Below are 21,762 nucleotides of genomic sequence, written 5' to 3'. Positions count from 1 at the left end.
AATGGCATGTGTGATTCATGTGCTCTTACCCTTGAAGATCTAGAAGTTTCAGGGAGTGGGGAGAGGGAAGGAGAATGAAGGAAAGCCCTAAAAAAAGAACAGAAGTCTCTGTTTACTCTGCCTTTTCTCCACTACTGGCCAAGGCTGCTGGCAGTAAACTCAGCAAATCTATTTGATGTTAATCTTGTTGGATGAATTTACTGTAATTTGGTTCACTGGGGCGATAATCAGATTTGTGTTAACTTTCGTAATAATCTGCAAATGGTTCATATCTCTTGACAGATACGGTCTTTAAAATGCCTGTGCTCTGCTCTTAGGAAAAGAGAGACTGTGGGCTGGTGGGGACCTTGGTTTTAGGAACTAAAGAGGTGCACAGGCCTGCTTTTTCCTCTGGACTCCCACTCTCAGGCTTTCACTCCACCCCTTCCTCAATGCCTGGCTCCAGAGTTGATGGGGTACCCTTGGTGGGTGGTACTGACAGTAGCCTGGGATAGCAGAATCCTAAGGATGAGAAAGCCCACCAGGTCTTCCCTGGTGGCTCAGTGGTAAAGAATCCGCCTGCAAATGTGGGAAATGCAAATTTGATCCCTGGCTTGGGAAGATCCTCTGGAGAAGGAAATGGCAACCCACTCTAGTCATCTTCCTTGGGAAATCCCATGGACAGAGGAGCGTGACAGGCTACAGTCCATGGGGTTGCAAAGAGTCAGAAACAACTTAGTAACTGAACAACAACAACAAGGATGAGAGAGTAATTACTCTCCATGTCCCCAGATCTAATTGTTCAATAATTCCTGATCAATCAACCAATGTATTGCCTTTAAAAATCTTTGTTTTGCAATTCCTGTAGTAGCAAACTTGATTCTTACCAATATTTTGATAATTTTCCAATTACCAATAGAGTTATGTCTGTTTATATTTTATTTTATTTTATTTTTGCTTTTAATTTGCTTTTTTTCCCCCTCAATTATTTTTATTAGTTGGAGGCTAATTACTTTACAATATTGTAGTGGTTTTTGCCATACATTGACATGAATCAGCCATGGATTTACATGTGTTCCCCATCCTGAACCCCCCTCCCACCTCCCTCCCCATCCCATCCCTCTGGGTCATCCCAGTGCACCAGCCCCGAGTGCTTGTCTCATGCATCCAGCTTGGACTGGCGATCTGTTTCACACTTGATAATATACATGTTTCGATGCTGTTCTCTCAGATCATCCCACCCTCACCTTCTCCCATAGAGTCCAAAAGTCTGTTCTATACATCTGTGTCTCTTTTTCTGTCTTGCATATAGGGTTATTGTTACCATCTTCCTAAATTCCATATACATGCATTAGTAAAAATATGGAACGCTTCACGAATTTGCGTGTCATCCTTGTGCAGGGGCCATGCTAATCTTCTCTGTATCGTTCCAATTTTAGTATATGTGTTGCCGAAGCGAGCACTCTGTTTATATTTTAAAGCCATAAAAATACTTACTCTATGCACTTTTTCATGCCTAGAAAACTTGATATAAATAGCAACTATTTCAGTATAATAAGCATAAACTATCCTTTTAAGAAGCAGTTGGGATTTTTTTGTTTGTTTATAACAATAGGAACTGGATTCTTGGAGCAAATGGTGGAAAGTTAGAGGTGAAGGGGGAAAACTAGGATCTGGGAGGACAACTGGGGCAACTTGTGTTTCTTGTAGGATGGCAAGGTCCAGAGGGCATGAATTCGTATTTTTTAATGATGACATGAAACTACCCATCTCCTTTCCTCAAACAAAAATAGACCACAACTCCAAGCAAAACCAAGCCTAAACATTTTACCATAAAATGTAACTCAATGTGGCCCATTGAAACCAAGTCTGGCTTCTGTACCCTAACACCAAATTAAATCTCAGAGATAAGTTTGGGGTGACGTAGAAAAGAACAGTTTTATGGCTTTGCCAAACAAAGGGAACCAGAGTAGGCTAATGCCCTTAAAACTATGTATCTTCACCTGGAGGGGATAGAGAAGAGTTTTGCAATAACGGCTCAAAGAAGGTATGATCTGGGACTTCCTTGGCCATCCAGTGGTTAAAACTCCACACTTTCAATGCCAAGGGTATGGGTTTGATCTCTGGTCAGGGAATTAAGATCCCATATGCTAGGGAATTAAAACCCCATATGCAGCCAAAAAAAAAAAAAAAAGAGGCATGATCAGCTTGTGGACATTCTTCTGGTTGGTTGGTGGTGAGGAATTGGGAATCCAACTGGTCTGAGGTCTCCATGCTTGTGGCAGCATACAGTTGACTTCTCCCATCTGGTGGGGGTTTTAGTATCTTCAAAACAGTTCAAAGATACTGTTTTACATATATATATATGTTCCCCCCTTGAAGGGGAACCAGGACCTTGCCCCAAGACTATACTACTGTTTCTTGACTTTTCCTCCCTTTTCTCTGCATCCCCTCCCTTCCCTAATTAGCAACTGTTTCAACCTACCCATTGGAACTCATAGAAGGTCATGGAGGCTGAACAAAGCCTATTTTCTGCTAACCAGAAAACAAGAGACATAGAAAGACTTTTGTACCCAGGACCCTCCTCCCCCACCCAGGGTCCTGCTTGGTTTCACCATCAGGCTCTCTATGACTTTGGAAATGTGTGCAGTTAGGATCTGAGAAGTGATTTGAAGTGAAAGTCGCTCAGTTGTGTCCGACTCTTTGCCACCCCATGGGCTATACAGTCCACAGAATACTCCAGCATCTGAGAAGCCACGGGGAAAAATGTCCTCAGGGGAATGGGCTCTGAGACAGAGCTGTATCAGCTTGGCGAGGAGAGCTAAGGCCAGAGTGCTTTCAGAGAAGTTGAGATTCGCTGCAAAAAGAAAGGCAATTAAAGCTGATATTCAGATCAGGTATGGGGCTGGGGGCATTGGAGAGTGATAGATCTAGAATGGGGCTTCCCCAGTGGCTCAGAGGTAAAAAATTCACCTGCAGTGCAGGAGACACAGGAGATGTGGGTTTAATCCTTGGGTCAGGAAGATCCCCCTGGAGGAGGGCATGGCAACTCACTCCAGTATTCTTGCCTAGAGAATGCCATGGACAGAGGAGCTTGGCAGGCTACAGTTCATAGGGTTGCAAAGAGTCAGACATGACTGAAGTACCTGAGCACGGCACAGGACACACACACATCTAGAATGACTGTAGGTTTGTTAGCTTGGGGGTAGGAATATGGTGGTATTATGAGAAATGAAACCATTGGGAAAGAGGAGCATTTAGGTAGAGAAGATGATTAACTCAGGGTTGGTCACATTGAGAAGTGGCTTTGGGGCAACTGACAGAAACATCCTACATTAATGGTTGGCAGAGGACTGAGCAAATAGGGCAGAAAATAGAGAACTGAGAATTACATAAGGAACCTTTAGCGAGTCCCTGCTGCATGCCAGGAGTTCAGGTAAATGCCAGGTGGAGAGGTGCCTGGGTGCACAATCAGAAAGTGGGGTGATGAAGTGGTCCAACTTTAGATTACACAGATCCGTGTTCCAGTTCCCACTTTGCCACTTACTAGCTGTCGGCACCTTGGGCAAGTCATTTAATGTTTTTAAGCCACAATTTTCTCATCTCACAAAAAATGTGGAAAAGCGTGTCTGGCACACAATCATCAATATAAAGGGAGTTTTCATGAAGATTAGAGAAGATAATGCATAGAAAGTGCACAGTACTGTGTCTAGCATACAGCAAATACTTAAAAAATGTTACCAGTTATTATCAGGAAAAAAAAAAAAACCCTTAAGGCACCCCTATTCTAGTATGCTCTATGAAATAGATACGTAGTATCTAGTATGAAAACAGCAAGATAGGAGCTCAGCTGAGCTGGAGTAGAGAGAGAGCAGTAACTGAGCTGTCAGTTATCTGTGTAGCTGATTAAACCAACTGTCAGGGAAGAAGAAATTTTCGTCTACCCTTCTAGGTTCTTCTGGCCAGTCTAAGATTAACAGATTAACAGGAGAAAATAATATAAAAGTTTAATACCATATATGCATAGGCGAGGCCCAGAAAACCTGAGTAACTGGCCCAAATGACCCCAATTCTCACCTTAAATACCATCTCCAGCTAAAGACAAAGAAGGATGTTGGGGGTAGGATGTTGGGACTTCGAAGGGGAGGAAGGCAATTGACATGGAGATGGAAAAGCAAAAGTCTGGGAAACAATTGTTTGCTGGGCTAGGCAGAGGCACTGGGACACAGAAGAATTTTAACTGACTTTGCTAGGGTCCTCCCTTTCTACATACCTGGTTCATACTACAGTTACCTGTGGTGATGACTGCCTTCCTGCAATAGATGCCCTATCTATGTTCTTCAGGCAGTTAGGGGAAGTTCAAAGTTTCTTCCTGAGACTTCTGGGCCTTGGTTGTTTTCAGCTCGAAATAATCTTCATGCTGAAGAGACATTTTGGTATCTTAGAAGGTACATGACAGAGGAACGTCAGCCCAGCAATGTTTCAGGGACGATAAGGCCAGCCCAGCGAATGAGATCCCAGGTGGCCTCTGCCTGCGGTGGCTTGAAGTTCCCTGTCCAGAGACTGAGGTCAGGTCACAGTGGTAAGAGCACCAAATCCTAGCCACTAGGCCAGTGGTCAGTGACAAGGCCCTGGCCCTTCAGCTTTGCAGAAAATAATTCCCACAAAGACAGAAAGTAGTAAAACAAGTAAAGTGTTTATGAGGGGGAGAAGGGGAGCAGTACATGTTGATAGACACATGGGCAGACTCAGAGGGAGAGTCCTGAGTCGTGCCCTCATGGCAGTTTAAATCAGTTGTATGGGGGCACTTCTTCTGGGTTTCCTTTGGCCAATCATTTTGATTTGCCTGGTTCAGAGTCCATATTTAATATATCTCAGGATCCTCCCATGTGTGTGCATGCATCTCTTAGCCAAGGTGGATTCTACTGCAAAGGCCTATGAGTACAGCATCCCTTACTTAGCATTACTTCCCTTTGACCTCCAAGGAGCCTTACTGTGTGTGTGTGGTCAGGAAGGTCTCTTGACTTAGAGAATGAGAAATATGTGGTCTGGGCAGGGCCCAGCCTCTTCTCTTAATTGTCCTGCTATTCTCCTCTTGGAGTTTCAGTCCATAAGGAATGAACCTCCTATCACTTTACCCTGGAAGGGGGGCACCTACTTCCTGGCTCCTGTTTCTAACAGGAGCCCACAGTTGTGAATGAGTTAACCTAGGCTCTGAATTTGGAGTTTTCATTAACTTTGCAGGATACTTCAGTTCATCAACACCCTTCTCTGACTCTCCTTGGTCTCTTTCCTTTTGGTTTTATAGAGAGTGAAACAAGGTGACTATGTTTTCATTCTGACTACCATACCATACCTCAGATATGCAGATGACACCACCCTTATGGCAGAAAGTGAAGAACTGAAGATCCTCTTGAGAAAGTGAAAGAGGAGAATGAAAAGTTGGCTTAAAGCTCAACATTCAGAAAACTAAGATCATGCCATCCGGTCCCATCAGTTTATGGCAAATAGACAGGGAAACAGTGGCTGACTTTATTTCTGGGGGCTCCAAAATCACTGCAGATGGTGACTGCAGCCATGAAATTAAAAGATGCTTACTCCTTGGAAGGAAAGTTATGACCAACCTAGACAGCATATTAAAAAGCAGAGACATTACGTTATCAACAAAGATCCATATAGTCAAGGCTATGGTTTTTCCAGTAGTCATGTATGGATGTGAGAGTTGAACTATAAAGAAAGCTGAGCACCAAAGAATTAATGCTTTTGAACTGTGGTGTTGGAGAAGACTCTTGAGAGTCCCTTGGACTGCAAGGAGATCCAGCCAGTCCATCCTAAAGGAGATCAGTCCTGGGTGTTCATTGGAAGGACTGATGCTGAAGCTGAAACTCCAATACTTTGGAAGAGCTGACTCATTTGAAAAGACCCTGATGCTGGGAAAGATTGAGGGCAAGAGGAGAAGGGGACGACAGAGGATGAGATGGTTGGATGGCATCACCAATTCAATGGACATGAATTTGGGTAAACTCTGGGAGTTGTGATGGACAGGGAGGCCTGGCGTGCTGCGGTTCATGGGGTCGCAGAGAGTTGGACACGACTGAGCCAAATACAAGCAGTACTGGCTATGAAAGTAACATGTTCAGTTTAGCGTGAAGAATTGGGTTTTCATTCTGTTTAGTAGGAGTAGAAGACAGCCCAGGGAAATGGTAGAGGTTTCTTTCCCACAAACACATTGGCAAATGAGTTTTCAAGTAATTTTCTCCCCTTTGTCCTTTAACCCCAGGAGATAAGCGAGATGGTTACTGACAGTTCTTACAATTTGTGTTTCAAAGTAATGTATGCAAAAATGAGGCATTTTAGCACATGCTTCAAAAGCATATTAAAACAAATTGGCTTTGGGTCCTTGCCATTTATATCTTTCTCATTCTTGCTCCATGTCCCTTAATGCATTTAGGAAGAAAGGAGGAGAAACATCTTGGTAGAGTGGGGAAGAGAGAAAAGGGCTTCCCCGGTGGCTCGGTGGTAGAGAACCTGCCTACCAATGCAGGAGGTGCAGGAGACACGGGTTCAATCCCTGGGTCAGGAATATCCTCTGGAGTAGGAAATGGTAACCCACTGCAGTATTCTTGCCTGTAAAAATTCCACGGGCAGCAGAGCCAGGCAGGCTACAGTCCCTGGGGGGGGTTGACGGAGCACGCATGTGCAGGGAAGAGAGAAGCGTGAAGCAGGGATCTATAGCGCCTGCTGTGTGTTTGTCTGGAGGGAGTGGGAATCTTACTCATCTCTTTGCACCCAGGCTCAGGCCTGTGGTATTCAGAGACCCTAGAGTGAAATGACTGCTGTGAGATGAGTGTGTGAAGACATCCTATTCTCTGGGGAAATGAGAGGAGCCCCCCCCTGGGGACCCCCACCACGCTATCATCACCACCCAAACATCCTGTGGTCTGTCTCCAGTGCTAGTATAACTAGATGATGTGGTTGTCTATGGGTGCTCTTAGAGGGGATAGAAACTGCAGGTCCCAAGAAGTTCCCCTCGTCAAAATATAATTTTCAGAAGGTAAAATATGACCCTCATGTAAAGATATAGTGAGCATTTATTTAATTCATTAGTGAGGGAATGGGCAGAATCATAAAGCCTTGTCAAAGAAGGGTATGTGAGACAGTATATACAGTAAGAGAGAGATTGCTAAGCTAACTACAAAGCTTGCTTAATTTACTACAGTGCAAGAAAGCTAAAATGTTTGGACCTATCTTTTCTACTGGACAGAATATATTTGTACCCCTAACTGGACCAAAAAAATCATTTGCAACTTATTAATTATCTAAAAGCTAACATCTCACTTTACAGAGTAAGGGTCTCTGTCAAAGTCAGGCAAAGGTATAGTCCCTCAAAAGTCAGAAGATGCTTAGGTAGGCTCATTGGGAAATGCTCTAGTGTGAATTTGAAAGTGTATGCGGTGATATCTTTGCCTTATGTACAAGTTTTGGATAGTTTTTCTTAAAACTCAGAGTATACCCCAACCCTACCATAGTTTTATAGTTCAACAATTTGGCCGACATCTCTTTGAGCAGGTTGGGAGTCAGGTTAGAAGAGGCTCTAGGCCTGAGGTTCACCTGGACCTCTCTCCATCCCAGTCCTCCCAGTTCTTCCATCCCATCCCTACACCCCGTCCCTGGAGATGAGACTGTAGGACCCTGAGTCCAGAATGGGAACCCTGGAGCTTTTGTTGGCTTCACACGAGGGCACAAATGCTTCAGTGTAGTGACGGTTTCTGCCACCTGTCCCAAAGCATTAGAAATTCCCATAGTCGAAGGTTAAGGGTGTGGAGCCAGACCCCCAGCCCTGAGGCTTGTGTGTTTGTTTATGAATTACCCCTCCTCCTGCCACCCACATACAACCCTCCCATTGCCCACAGAACTGCTTACAGCCACAACAATAAACAGATGTGCACAGTGCTGAGAACTGACAAAGACTCTCTCTTTGACCAAACTGACAAAGGCTCTTCTAAGCCTTTTTCCCTTGGCCCCCATCCTATGTCCTGCGCTGTGTTGCTGCATAGCCCAGTCCCAGCAAAGATCCCTGCTTGCTAAGTCCGTGTGGTGAGAAATCCCCCACCTTTGACATCTGACTTTCCTCATCCCTACTCCATCTTTTTTTTTTTTTTAGTTCTCCCACTTTATTGCTACCAACCCGTCTCCCTCCACCCTCGTGAACACATGCTCAGTCATGTAATCCCATGGACTTCAGCCCGCCAGACTCCTCTGTCCATGGACTTTTCCAGGCAAGAATACTGGAGTGGGTTGCCATTTCCTTCTCCACCTACTCCATCTTTGATGTAGAAGTTTTTGACTTTTCCTTTGGTAAGAGTCCGGTTAAGTCAGCTTAGCAAGACTCCTGCTACCCTTGATGTCTTCTCTTAAAAATTTTCCGTCCACTGACCCCCCTCATTCTGCTCATTGGCCATAAGTCCCCAGCTGCCTTTGCTGTATTGGAAGTGAAGCCCAATCTCTTCCCCCTATTGCAAGTCGTGAATAAAATCTTCCTTACTAATTTAACGAGTGTCATACTAATATTTTCTTTAACAGAACTAAAAATAAAGTGTACCCAGTACAAATCCAGTCCTTCATGCTGCTCTCAGACCCCCACTGTCAGAAGGAGTCTCATCTGCCCCAAGTTTCTTCCACTGGACTTAGTTGCTGCTTCCATTAGGGAATCAACACGGATGGGGCCTCTTGTTCAAAAGCAGGGAAAAGTGCCATTAAAATCGCTAAAGTATAAAGCCCTTTTCTTTCTTCCCTTTCTTTGTTTCTTGATTCATTATGGTGTTTATTTGCTATTTAATGTCATCTTCTTTCTTCTGTTACTTCCTTGAATTAGCCAGCCACTAATACGGAAAATGATGGCATTGAAGGAAAGGAAAAAACAGGACCACTCACAGTTCCTTCTCCTTTCAGTCCTTCTTTAGTCATTGACAAGCTGTAAGTAGATAGAACTGGTAGGATGTATACATATCAAGAAGTAGAATGAAGGGACTTCCCTGGTGGTCCAGTGGCTAAGACTCCATACTCCCAGTGCAGAGGGCCCAGGTTCCATCCCTGGTCAGGGAGCTAGATCCCACACGCTGAACTAAGAGTTCACATTCTGCACCTAAAGGACCCTGCCCCCTGCAATGAAGACTGAAGACCCCACATGCCACAGCTAAGGCCTGGCACAGCCAAATAAATAAATAAATCTTATTTTAAAAAAGAAGAAGTGAAATGAAAGCAGCTGAGTTAGTTTCATGCCTTTCTACTATTTTGGTAAGAACAAAATATGCATAGATGTACAAATTATGAAATGTGAATTATGTAACTTCGTGATTCTGCATATGAACTAAATGACCTTAGATTTGCATTTAAAACTGGGATTGTGCAAAATAAAGATGAACAGTAAAATATATGTTAATAATCCAAAAAAATTTTTTTAAATTTCTTTTTACTTAGAATGACATTAAATAGCAAATAAACACCATAACGAGTGAAGAGAGAAAGAAAAGAAAGAAGAGGGTTTTATATTTTAGTAACTTTAATGGCAAGTTTTCCCTGCTTTATGGTTTCTTTAATTTCTCTAATAAGGAAAAGATAAGGCTAAACGGATAGTTTCAGTGGGTCAGCTGGATGAAGTTCCATGAGTTACCCCTGTGGGCTTAGCCAAGAGTCCACTCCTCTGACCCTTCCAACAGTTGTACGAGACCCTCCTTCTGTTTATTAAATTTCTCGCTGCTTCAGATAGCTAGAGTGGTTTATTTCTTGCGCAGACCCTGACTGATAAATGAGTTTGACAGCACAGGCCAAAGGGAGTAGTGTCAGAGACTCAATGGAAACTGTGTCCTGCGGGACAAAATAGATCTGCTCTTTGCTGGGAGCTTCTCTGTCAGATCAACCAAATCCCTCTGTAATCAATTAAGCCCATTTACTCCTTTACCATCCTCTGCTGAAAACCAGAAGAGCTAGACATCGGGCTCCATTTTGGACACTGGGGAATTAATATCTGCTGGAGAAAGCGGAAGCTTAGCCTGCCCTGGTTTTGTCTGGGATGTGATGGTGTGACTCCTACTCACACAGTGGTTTAAGAGGCCCTCCTGACGAGCCTTTTGTGAGCTCTGTTAGAAGCCAGAGCGAGATTGGATAACCACAGGGCCACACCTTCTATCCATGCAAGATGGATTTCCTGAGGCAAAAGCACCTCCTGCCAAAAGCCTCTTACCTTGTTCCTTGAAGCTAACTTCCATTTGGCTGACACTATGAAGCAAAATGTATTAATACCCATGATGGGTGATCAGCCTTCAATAAATAATGCTAGTTGTTCTAATGTACCTGGTATGAAATATTCAGAGCTATTAATGCGTTTCTGTTTAAATCGTCACCAGGGCATTAGTCCAAATCAGTGATGAACTTAGGTTCTATCATCTTTTTCTGCACAGATCAGATGTAGAGTGCAGGCTGAGGGTTCCAGGAAATGGCACCAAGGAGCCAACCCTCTGCAGAATGGAGGGGACTCTGCAGTGTAAGAAGATGTGGTGGGGGAATACCAGAGTCCTTGCTTGGGTTCCAGGGTTCCTGTCCTAGCCTGGCTGCACTGAAGGACTTGATAACAAAATTTCAGAAGTGGAGACCTGATGGAAATGGAAATAAAGAGGCATTTATTTGGGGTTTGTTAGGACTACAGCTTGGAGACAGGGATTCAAGAGGCAATTGAATTGTGTTCTGCTGGACTACAAAATGGAGAAAGTTTATAAAAGCAAAAACCTTAAGGTTACACCTGGTTACATGAGTTATCAAGGATTATAGTTGGAGCTGGCAAGAAGTAAGAATGTCTATTTAGCAAGGATTGATTGAGGTCTGAAATATTTGCATAGTTACCAGGGGGAACGATCTTGGGACACAAGGTTGCAGCTAGCAGATGTGTTAAAAATGGCTGGTGCCCCTGGGTTTGGTACAGTTCACAAAAAGTTTAAGTTCTCAGTGGTGCAGGGGCATGTCAGACCAGATCCTCCATAGCCACTTAACTCCATTTTGGATGATCAAACTATGATTACTCCATCAAGATTTCAATCTGTCATCATTCTCAAGGCTTCTGTGGTCATGGGAAGTCAGATTAGAGCATTATAAGATGTCTTCTCCTCTCCTTGATTGTAAGCACTTAAAATGCTTTCAGTCTCTCGAGGCTATAGAGGGAACATTGGAGAGTGGGGGAGTCTAAACAACCACATAGATTGGGAGTGGGACTCAAATTACCAAGCACTAGGACCTCCCCAGGAAACTTTGGGTAGTGAGAGATTTGAGAAGGTTAAACTCAGATATCCTGGCACTGTGGAGATGGTTGACAGGTATATAAATTATGTTTGCTTGTGAACTGTGGTCCTGATTGGCAGGTAGTGAGCAATGGGAAGAATCTGAAGGGTGAGCTGACAGAAGTGGATCAATAAGGACCAAGTGGGGCACGAGTACTTCCTGCCTCTTTCTGCCTTGTTTATTCATTTTTAGGACTTTAAATTAGAGGTAAAGAATTGTTGGCATGGGAGAACTCTCCAGACAGACAACGGAATTGCCTAGGTGCCCCCAACACCGATGTCCCCACACCCTTCTCAGATCCCTGGTTTCCCATCCCACCCCATCCCAGGTGAAGTCCATTAAGAACGTAATCCAAAGGGATCTGAAAGGAAGAACAGGGTTATTTAGTTCCACTAAGGGTTCCCTGCTCCTCCCTCCCCCGAGCAGAAATGGATGTAGGAAGAGATTTCAGAGGCAGAATTAGCTCTCTGAGATCTACTCTCTGAATCCCAGCTGAAAGCCTGTCTTATCCTTATTCTTATGCAATCCTGATCACCCCCCACTCTTGCCTCTCCTCTCATCCTTCCATCGGCCTAGGTCACTTAAATGCTTTCTTCATGGGTTTCTGACATTGTCAGTTCCCAGCAGCTCCATTCCAATCGCTACGCTAATAAGCTGATCTCTACTTTCGTCAATATGGCAATTCTCTCAGCTCATGCCAGTTCTGCCTGATCTTTGCTTTACTCAACCACTTCTTCACTCTCAGAGGCCATGAGGTAAACATGGCAGAAAGCAGTAGTCAGACTGGCCTTAGGGACTGAGCAAGAACCTTAATGTGTGCCGGTTATCTAGCTATTGTTTCTCAGCTTCAGTCTTATCTTTCTGTCCTCTGCTTTGTGATGCTGGGGCTAGAACTTTGAAACTACTTTTCTGCTCAGCTAGTTAGCTCCCTGTTAGTTTCTGCCAGTAGGGGTTGCCAGAGGTAGACCGGCAGGCAGAAGGGATACACTTTTCACCTGTGCTGCGCTCAGTTGCCCATCCGACTCTTTGAGACCCCATGGACCGTAGCCCACAGGGCTCCTCCGTCCATGGGATTTCCCAGGCAAGAAGACTGGAGTGGGCTGCCATTTCCTTCTCTAGGGAAACTTCCCAACCCAGAGATCAAACCCATATCTCTTGTGTCTCCTGCATTGGCAGGCGGATTCTTTACCACTCTGCCACCTAGGAAGCCTCCACACTTTTCCCCCAGCCTTGATATTTCACAGCAGATGAAGCAGTTCATTCAGTAGCAACAGTTGGTTCCAATTTGCAGTTGCTCCTCCTCTGTTCAGCTTCTAAATGTTGGGTGATCCAGGGCTAAGTCCAGTCCTGCATGCCCTTCATTTCTCTGTGAACACATTTTGAACACTTCAGCTGGTTTATGGATTTATGTGCCAGATATTCTGATGACTCTCAAATCTGCCTTTCTAACTCTGACCCTTCCCTATAGTCCCTATTTGATATGTTAGACGCATCTTCAATTTAACATGTCTAAACATAATTTCAAATTTCTCCTCTTCCAAATAAGGTTCTCCTTTTGTCTACTTCACCTCAAATGACCATGTGTCACCCTCTTCACCACACCACCCTCATCTAAGCAAGCATCAGATCAGAATGAGTTGGGTAGAAAATCAGGAAAATTCTTGCAGTAAAGTTCTAAAGATATTTTTAAAGTATTTATTTATTTACTTATTTGGCATGTGAGATCTTAAATTGCCACATGCAAACTCTTAGTTGAAACCTGCAAAGTCTTAATTGTGGCATGTGGGATCTAGTTCACTGACTAGGAATCGAACCCAGGCCCCCTGCATTGCAAGCCCAGACTTAGCCACTGGAACACCAGAAAAGTCCTCCCAGTAAAGCTTCTAGAATGTCCAGTTATAGACTCTCAGAGCACAGTGAATTTCTCCCTGAACAAAAGGAAACTTGGGATAACAAATCTGTCGGGAGTGAAACCAGAACTATGAAAGGAAGGAGTCATGAGGGAACATTCGTAAGAAGTGGCAAACTAAAAAGAAAAAGTCGCCCTTGTTGATGACCTCAGCCTCCCTGCCTCTCAGGGGCCACGTGCTCCTGCTCATTACTGAGACGGTGAGCTGTGCTGGGGCTGGAGCCGGTCATTACTCATAATGACTTCACAGAGCTCAGCCCAGGTAGGAGCCCAGACATTTCAAGATAATGGCTTTTCTTCCCTTTTTATTCTGAGTGTGCTAGCTCCCTGCGTGGATTGAAAGGCGCTTATTGAAAGTGCCTTTGATAATTAGGTTGGTCCTGGCTTCATTAAACACCGATAAGCTTCCTGCTTCTAGGTCCAAACATGAGGAGCCAAAAATCTGGATTCTCCTTTTTTTTTTTTTTTTGACTGTGGCAATGATTTTATTTGCAGGAACCACAAATGCCCTCTAGATAGATGTTGGGGTATCAGGCCTACATCAGGCGCTTCTTGATGAACTGGCCTACTAGCCGCTGGGGCCGCTGCTGGTACTTGGCCAGCACCTCGTGGGGGCTGCTGATCTGGTCTCCTTCCAGGCGGTTGAGGAGGGTGACGCACACCCCGGCCGCTCGGAGGCCGCAGGCGTTGCACATGGCGGCGAAGACCGTCGCCTCCATCTCGATGTTGCGGATGCCGGCCGCGTAGGCTGCCTGCAGGTACTCCTGCTTATCCTTTGCGGTGTAGGAGCAGAGCGCCCCGTCCAGGCGGCCTTGACCCTCGTAGAAGTCCAAGGTGCACATCGTGTTGCCCACGACTGTGGGGAACTCGCCCAGGTCCTCGGAGCAGCGCAGCAGCTCCTGCACCAGCTGCTCGTCCAGGTCCGTGGTCCGGACCTCTCGCTTCCCCAGGACCATCTGCTCGAACTCCGGCTTAAAGCACGGGTCCACTGCCTGCCGGGTGATGACCACCGAGCCGGGCTTCAGACCTATCCCACCGGAAGTGCCAATGCGGATGAGGGTGACGCCGGAGCAGCGAGCGTGGTACAGCAGCTTGATGAGCTCATGCAGCAAGATAGTGATGGAGGGGACGCCCATCCCGTGGCTGACGGACAGCAGTGGCCCCACTTTGAGCATGGCATAGCGGTCGGTGCCCTCACAGATGTTGGGATAGTCAGCACCCGGGGGGGCGAAGCCCAGCTCCACGGCCACGTACTTGATGAAGGCCTTCATCCGGGAAGGGCTTCCTCCCATACACACAAACTTCACGTCTCCAAACATAGCTGGGAAATCGTGCGTGCTGGTGCTGAGGCCGAGGTGGTAGAGGACGTCTTCCTTCCTTGAGGCTACATGGGGGTTGCAAAGCTGTACCAAGTCATTGTGATCTTCCGGCTTCTCCGTTTCAGCCGTGGTGCAGGCCATTCCTTCAGCTGAGGCAGGACCCGGCAGGGTGATTCCCGAAAACTGGACTCCGGCCTCGGAGGCTCCCCGCGCAGAGACTTGGATTCTCCTTTAAATGAGGCCTTGGGACACAGAGAGTGCAGAAGTGCTTCCCTCTCTGTTTCTGGGTTGAGTTAGTTGGGGAGTGAGGTGGGGTGGGGGGGCCGGCAGGCAGGAGGCAGGTCCCCATGAGGCTACTGAAGGAGGTCTTTTTTTCCCATTCATGCCACCCACATGCTAGGCCTTGATTTTCTTTTTTCTTTTTATTTATTTATTTGGCTGCACTGGGTCTTAAGTTTTGGCATGCGGAATCTGGTTCCCTGACCAGGGATCGAACCTGGTCCCGCTGCATTGGGAATGCAGAGTCTTGGCCTGTGGGCCACCAGGGCAGTCCCTAAGCCTTGATTTTCTTATCTGTTATATGGAGCTTAGAACCTGGAGAATGTCAGAGCCAGAAAGGACCTCAGGTGTATTGATGCCTACACCTTTACCCTACAGAGGAAAACATATAGCTATGGAGGCCCAGAGAGGGAATGCAACTTGCCCAAGGTCACACAGTTCAGCTTTGACAAGGCCATGCTCAGAACCCAGGTCTTTTTTGGTGGCTCCAGGCTCAGTGAGGGCTTCCCAGGTGGCACTAGTGGTAAAGAATCCACCTGCCAATGCAGGAGACACAAGAGACATGGGTTTGATCCCTTGGTCAGGAGGATCCCCTAGAGAAGGAAATGGCAACCCACTGCAGTATTCTTGCCTGGAGAATCCCATGGACAGAGGAGCCTGGCAGGCTACAGTCCATGGGGTCACAAAGAGTCAGACACGACTGAAATGACTAGGCATGCACACAGGCTCAGTGATCCCCAGTGTACCTCAGATGATTATGACAGAACCTTAGAAAGTAGGAGAGAGAAGATGAAGTAGTTTGAAAAAGGACACATGCTTTGCAGACGTGAGGGGTTCCTGTCTGGGGGGTGGAGAGGAGGAGGTTCACGGGTCTCCTGGGTTTAGCCTCTCCTACCAGGCATGAGAGCATGCCCGGGTCATTTGGTCTCCTTGAGTCTCATAAGCTGCTCTGCTTACCTCACAGGGCTGTGGGGAAGAGAGGGTGGGGTGAGAGAGGAGACTTGAGAAAGGGCCTCAATAAACACAGCCCATCAGTCTGCATGAAAGGCTGGCTTTGTGCTCACTCCCTCCTCGTCTGCCCCAAAGTCATCAAAGGCACTGCTCACAGTCCAGTCTGGCTCAGACCTCCATTGTCATCGGCAAGTCACTTCTTCTCCACATGCTTTCTGAGTTACTGAGCCGTCCTCTTCCCGACCACCCTTAGACTTTGACCACATCAAACCTTTAAAAAGGCCTTGGCCTTGGCTTGGGTGGCACCGTTTCCTTACTGTGCCTGCCACTGTCTCCACTGTTCAGAACCCAGAACCCCGTGAAGAAGGCTCAGCTCTGCACAGATTTTCCCTTTGGCTGTGATCCTGGTGGTGGATTTCACTTGGGTCCTAATTCAGGACGAGGCCCGGCCCTCAGTGCTGCCCTGGACTCACCCCTTGCCATGGGTTCTTCCATTTATCCCTTCCCAGCACTCGCTGAATATTTACTACCCTATGCCCAGCTAGCCCGTGGCTGCCCCCCGGGCTGGAAGCCTCCCCAGGAAGCTGTTTTGTCTCCTCTGCTCTCAGACTGGTGCAGACGCATGTGTAGAGACAGTTGTTAACTGCAGCTCTGTCTCACCCCGACCCCCACCCCCACCTAGGGAAGGCCCAGAGGGTGAACGCTTGGGTGTCCACATCAGTCCTGGAAGAACTTTTGTGTGGACTATCCAGTAGGCGCTGGTTGTTGAGACAGCCCAGAGGAACAGCCAAGGGAGAGAGTGGTGGGACCACTGGGGGTTGGGGATGGGTGTCAGGGCCAAGAGGATAAAGTGTTGTGTGGGGCTCAGGAGAGTCCCACTGAGATGAAAGGAATCCTGCCTACTTCTGAGAATCTCATTGGCCCATTTGTTTGTGGGTCCTGCCCAGATCAGCCAACCATTAACAGTCTATCCCTCCTCTCCATCCTGCCTTACTCTGGGCCCAGCCTGCAGAAAGCTTTGGTCAGCTCACCCCACATCCCCTCCACCTTCCCCACAACCTCTTCTGGGTGATTCCCACCACTCTTGACCTCTCAGCAAATACGTGTTGAATGAACAAGTATTGCTCTGAGTCCTGGAGGAAGGAGTGGGCCTTGTCTCCAACGGGCTATGATTGTGACCTCATTCAAGGCCTAGGCCTGGGGTCCAGGAATGGTGTGCGGGCCCCTCTGCATCCATGCAGTCATGTGGGTGTGTGCAGGGTGGGCTGGCTGGTGGACCCAGGGCAGGAACCAGTATGAACGGACAGCTGCACCTGGGCCCAGAGCAGCACCAGGGTCCTAGAGTCAGCTCGGTAAAGGGGCGTCACCTAGGGATTCCCTGGGCACCGGCCAGTTCTTTAGCAGACCAATGGCCTTTCTGACTTACGGGGAGTGGGGTGTGTGATACAATCTCAGCCTGATTGGCCCTTGGCGTGGGCACCTGTGCTGCTGAAAGGGGGGCCCCGGTCAGGCTGAGGATACCCTTGGAGAAGCCCCAGGTGGGGACTAGGCTAATCAAAAGCACCTGGAGGAACTTTCCCTGGTGTTGCAGTGGCTTAGAGTCTGAGCTTCCAACCCCCGGGGGCCGGGTTCACTAGTAAAGATCCCACATACCACAATGAAGATGGAAGATCCTGCATGCTGCAACCAAAGACTCAGAGCAGCCGAGCCAGCGGCTGACTGGGCTGCTGACAGAAGCCAAGTGTAAGGCCGCGGGGTGACCGTCTCACTGTGCGTCGGCTCCGCTGTCTGGGGGCAGTGCGGCACCTCGGCTGTGGGTCACATGCGCATTCTCAGGGCTGCTGAGGGGCGGGGGCAAGGTCTACACATCCTGTCTTCCCCACAGCCTGGCCCATCCTGGCCCCACACAGAACCTTGCGCTGTGGCTCTGCCTGGCAGGAGCTGGCCGGTATGAGAGAAGCCGTCAAGCAGCCCCCACTGTCCAGGCACCGGAAGGGCCACTCTTAGATGATGTGTCCCTTCACGGTCAGCGTTCCACCAGGGCCCCATCAGCTGGGTCAGATCTAACTGCGTTGCTGTGTTGGGAGGGAGGCTGGGCTAGATGACTTTTGAGCTTCCTTTAGTTTATGATTCTATAACATGGACACTTTTTTAAAAAAATTAATGTATTTATTTTAATTGGAGGCTAATTACTTTACAATATTGTGGTGGTTTTTGCCATACGTTGACATGAATCAGCCACGGGTATACATATAACATGGGCACTTTTAACACTGCTCAATTTAAATCTCTGTCACAAGTTGGGATGCCTGAGAAGCAAACTCTGAGAGGGAGATAAGTGTGCAGGACATTCACGAAAGAGTTCTCTTGGGATTGCCACCTGTGGAAGAGGGTGTGGCAGCAGGGTTGGCCAGAGGCGTGAGCCACACTACAGTCAACCCTCCTGGCAGCACAGGAGCTGACAAGGCGTTCAGAGGTGACCAGCCTCATGTTGCTCTTCAGCTGGTGCTGGCTGGCCTGGGAAGGCAGTGTGACCTCAGGCAATCCGGAAGGGTGGCTGCCTGCTGGCAGCAGTCCCAGTGGCTGGGGAGTGCCCTGCATGCCTGGAGGGGCCTCTGGGCCTCAGAGCATCCCAGCATCTGCCACAGTTCCTGTGGTGACATTTTAGGCAGCAGTGAAGCAAGCAAGACTCAATGGTTGTGAATTAGAGCAAACTCCTGGAGACAGTGGAGGGCAGAGGAGCCTGGCGTGCTGCAGTCCATGGGATTGTCAAGTCAGACATGACAGCGACGGAACAACAAGAAACAAGGAAGAACGGTGGGTTTGGGTTGGTAGACCCTGTCCCAGTGTTTCTAACACCTGCTCGTGGGCATCTCCCTAAGGGAGATGGCCAGAGTCCTGGAGACAGTGGTTGGCCCTCTGGGCTCCACTTTGCCTCCTCTGAGAGGAGGTGCAGCTGGAGGCCTGGGGAAAGAAGCCTGCCCAAGAGTCAGAGGCCTTTGCTCTAATTGCTAACAATCACTTAAAAGAGAAACCAGCTCATTCCCATTCCCACCATGCAGAGGCCCTAATTAAAATTTAAACTCATGTTTCCTTTTTTCTTTTTTAAAATTTCCATGGTAGGCAATTAACTTTTCCTTTCTGTGGGTAAGCAATTAATCAATGCTGTGTTAGTGACATTGGAGGTCAGAGCACTATTGGTTTGCTTGGGAATTTGTTTCTTTCATTTACTTCTACTTTCCCAAAGAAGGGGCTGAAGCAGAGGAGGGAGCAGGGGGAAGTCAAGATGCTCTAAAGAGTGTCTGCTGTGCAAAGGATTCTTGGTTAGGTCTCCCATGAAGTCCTTACAACAAGGGGGATAAATGGTTTCCCCCAGAGCAGCAGAGCAGCTGAGTGCAAAGGTCGTTGTTGTTTAGCTGCCAAGTCTCATCCGACTCTTTTGTAACCCCATGGACTGTAGTGCCCCAGGTTCCCCTGTCCATGGGATTTCCCAGGCAAGAGTACTGGAGTGGGTTGCTATTTCCCTCATTTCTTTCTCTAGGGGATCTTCCCAAGCCAGGGATCGAATCCACGTCTCCTGCATTGGCAGGTGGTTTCTGGACCACTGAGCCAGCAGGGAAGCCCAAGTGCAAAGGTGTCCCTGTCTAAATGAGCCTTCCTCAAGAGGGGCCAGCTGAATGCTTCTGGGGGCCTAAATTGGTTCCTGGACCCAATTCCAACATGTGGGAGTATTATGCATGCATAGTGTTTATGTGTGTGTGTTGGGGGGTCTCTCCCCACACCAACAAGCAATTCTCCAAGACCATGTGGGTGTCCTACATACAATCTCACTTGATTCTGACACTATCGACCCAGAGACAGATGCTGAAAGCTCAGCTTCTCTGTACACCGGTGCTGAAGCAAATCTCAGAGACAGAGTATTGGGTGAAGAAAAAATGGATAGGTTTACTGCTTTGCCAGGCAAAGGGGGACACAGTGGGCTAATACCCTCAAAACCACGTGTCCCCACTTGGGGAAGACAGTGACAAGTTTGATCGTGGTGATTCCAGAACAGGTTCTGGCAGTCCCTGTCTTGTGACATTCCTTCTGGAATGAAGAATGCTCCCGGAGCAAAGGAGCATTAGGGAGTGTCATCTTGAAGGCTAGATGACAGATACTCTTCTCCTTCCTGAGTTCCCTCAGGGTTCACTGGCTCACATTGGCGGGCTGCAATCACTGATGACTGTGACATCCTTGTTTACTGTTGTTGTGTGTCTCTTTGTGAACCCATGGACTGCAGCACGCCAGGCCTCCCTGTCCTTCACTATCTCCCGGAGTTTGCTCAAAATCATGTCCATTGAGTCAGTGGTGCCATCCAACCATCTCATCCTCTGTCACTCCCTTCTCCTCCTGCCTTCAGTCTTTCCCAGCGTCAGGGTCTTTTCCAATGAGTCAGCTGTTCGCATCAGGTGTCCAAAGTATTGGAGTTTCAGCTTCAACATCGGTCCTTCCAATGTATGTTCAGGATTGATTTCCTTTAGGATTGACTGGTTTATCACCTTGCTGTCCAAGGGACTCTCAAGAGTCTTCTCCAGCACCACAATTTGAAAGCATCAATTCTTCAGTGCTCAGCCTTCTTTACAGTCCAACGCTCTCCTTGTTTACTAATATGGCAGAAAATATTCCATTTCTCAGATATAACTCAGGAACAGCCAGGTGGAAGAGATGCATAGGGCAAGGAAGGCCTGGGAGAAGGGAACCAAACTTCCATGCTCTCTCTAAGTGCCACTCTCCCTGGCTCTCCATTCACCAACCTGGGACATGTTTACCAACCTGGAAGCTCCCTAAACCCTCTGCTTCTGGATTTATATGGCAGCTTCATTACACATTCATGATTGATCACATCATTAGCCATGGGTAATTTATTCAACCTCCAGCCCCTCTTCCCTTCCTAGAGGTTCGTGAGTAGGACTGAAAGTTCCCACCCTCTATTCACACGGCTCCTCTGGTAACCCGCACCCGACTTTAGGTGCTGTCCAAATGTCATCTCATTAATACCTTCATCTGTTCTGCTCACTTAGGACATTCCAAGGGTTTTAGGAGCTTTGGGCAGAAATGGGGATGCAGATGAAGAGCATGTGCATACTTCTTGTCATAAATCACATCACAGGCCTGAAACTTAACTGGTGGGGTTGGGCTGGGGCCCGTGGCTGTGTGGGCCCTCCCCTGGGCAGTCTCAGTGCCCAGGAGCCTCTCTTCTCTCCCAAGGCCATGGGTCCCCTTCCCCACCACACAGACCTGAGAGAGAGCATGTGGATCAGTAGGATTTTATACAGCTTGCAAGTAAGAGTGTAAATTGGTGCAACCACTTTGGAAAATATTTTGACATCGTCTTGTTTGCATATCCTAGAACCCAGCACCCTTTGCTTAGGTATAAACGTGGGGAAACTTGCCTACATGTACCAGGAGACATGTACCAAAGTGACTTAGCATCATTTTTCAATTTGAAGTGGAAACAAATGTCCATATACAGGAGAATGGATAAAGAATGCTTAGGTAACGTAGGGGCTTCCCAGGTGGTGCTAGTGGTAAAGAACGTGTCTGCCAATGCAGGAGACACAAGAGATGTGGATTCAGGAAGATCCCCTAGAGAATGAAATGGCAAACCACTCCAGTATTCTTTCCTGGGAAATCCCATGAACAGAGGAGCCGGGCGGGCACAGTCCAAAGGGTGGCAAACAGTTGGCCATGAGTGAGGGACTGAGCACACACAGAGAGAAAATTGGAGCTGGGAGGAAGGAGTACCACTTACCACCAACAGCCATCATTTCCATAAAGATAAAACAAATGAAACAAACGTTATTTAGACACATGCACCTATGTAGCAAAACTGTTTGAAAAGCAAAGGAATGACAGACAAGTAGATGAAAGGGGATATCTAACGTTCTGGTTCTTGAGTGATTGGTGGATTCATGGGTGTTGATCATATCGTGTTTTAAGCTGCTCCAGGATTTC

General features: G+C 47.4%; 1 protein-coding gene and 1 non-coding gene across 2 annotated transcripts; both read right to left on the bottom strand.

Annotated features, from left to right (window-relative positions):
- Positions 1-1,335: 1,335 nt before the first annotated feature.
- LOC122678446 lies at positions 1,336-1,442 on the bottom strand. The gene has a single exon (XR_006336119.1). It is a non-coding gene; the product is annotated as a U6 spliceosomal RNA (small nuclear RNA).
- Positions 1,443-13,690: 12,248 nt separating this feature from the next.
- LOC122676908 (uridine phosphorylase 1-like) lies at positions 13,691-14,752 on the bottom strand. The gene has a single exon (XM_043876483.1). The coding sequence runs from the start codon at positions 14,677-14,679 to the stop codon at positions 13,756-13,758; it is 924 nt and encodes a 307-aa protein (XP_043732418.1). The 5' UTR covers positions 14,680-14,752; the 3' UTR covers positions 13,691-13,755.
- Between the last annotated feature and the right edge of the window lie 7,010 nt (positions 14,753-21,762).

Source organism: Cervus elaphus, chromosome 20 (genome assembly GCF_910594005.1).
Source record: "Cervus elaphus chromosome 20, mCerEla1.1, whole genome shotgun sequence".
In the NCBI taxonomy this organism is placed as follows: Eukaryota; Metazoa; Chordata; class Mammalia; order Artiodactyla; family Cervidae; genus Cervus; species Cervus elaphus.
This window is presented reverse-complemented; position numbering and strand designations above follow the sequence as displayed.

Excerpts from the sequence above, each read along its gene's own strand:
- LOC122676908 (XM_043876483.1), bottom strand. The coding sequence starts at position 14,679 with ATGGCCTGCACCACGGCTGAAACGGAGAAGCCGGAAGATCACAATGAC.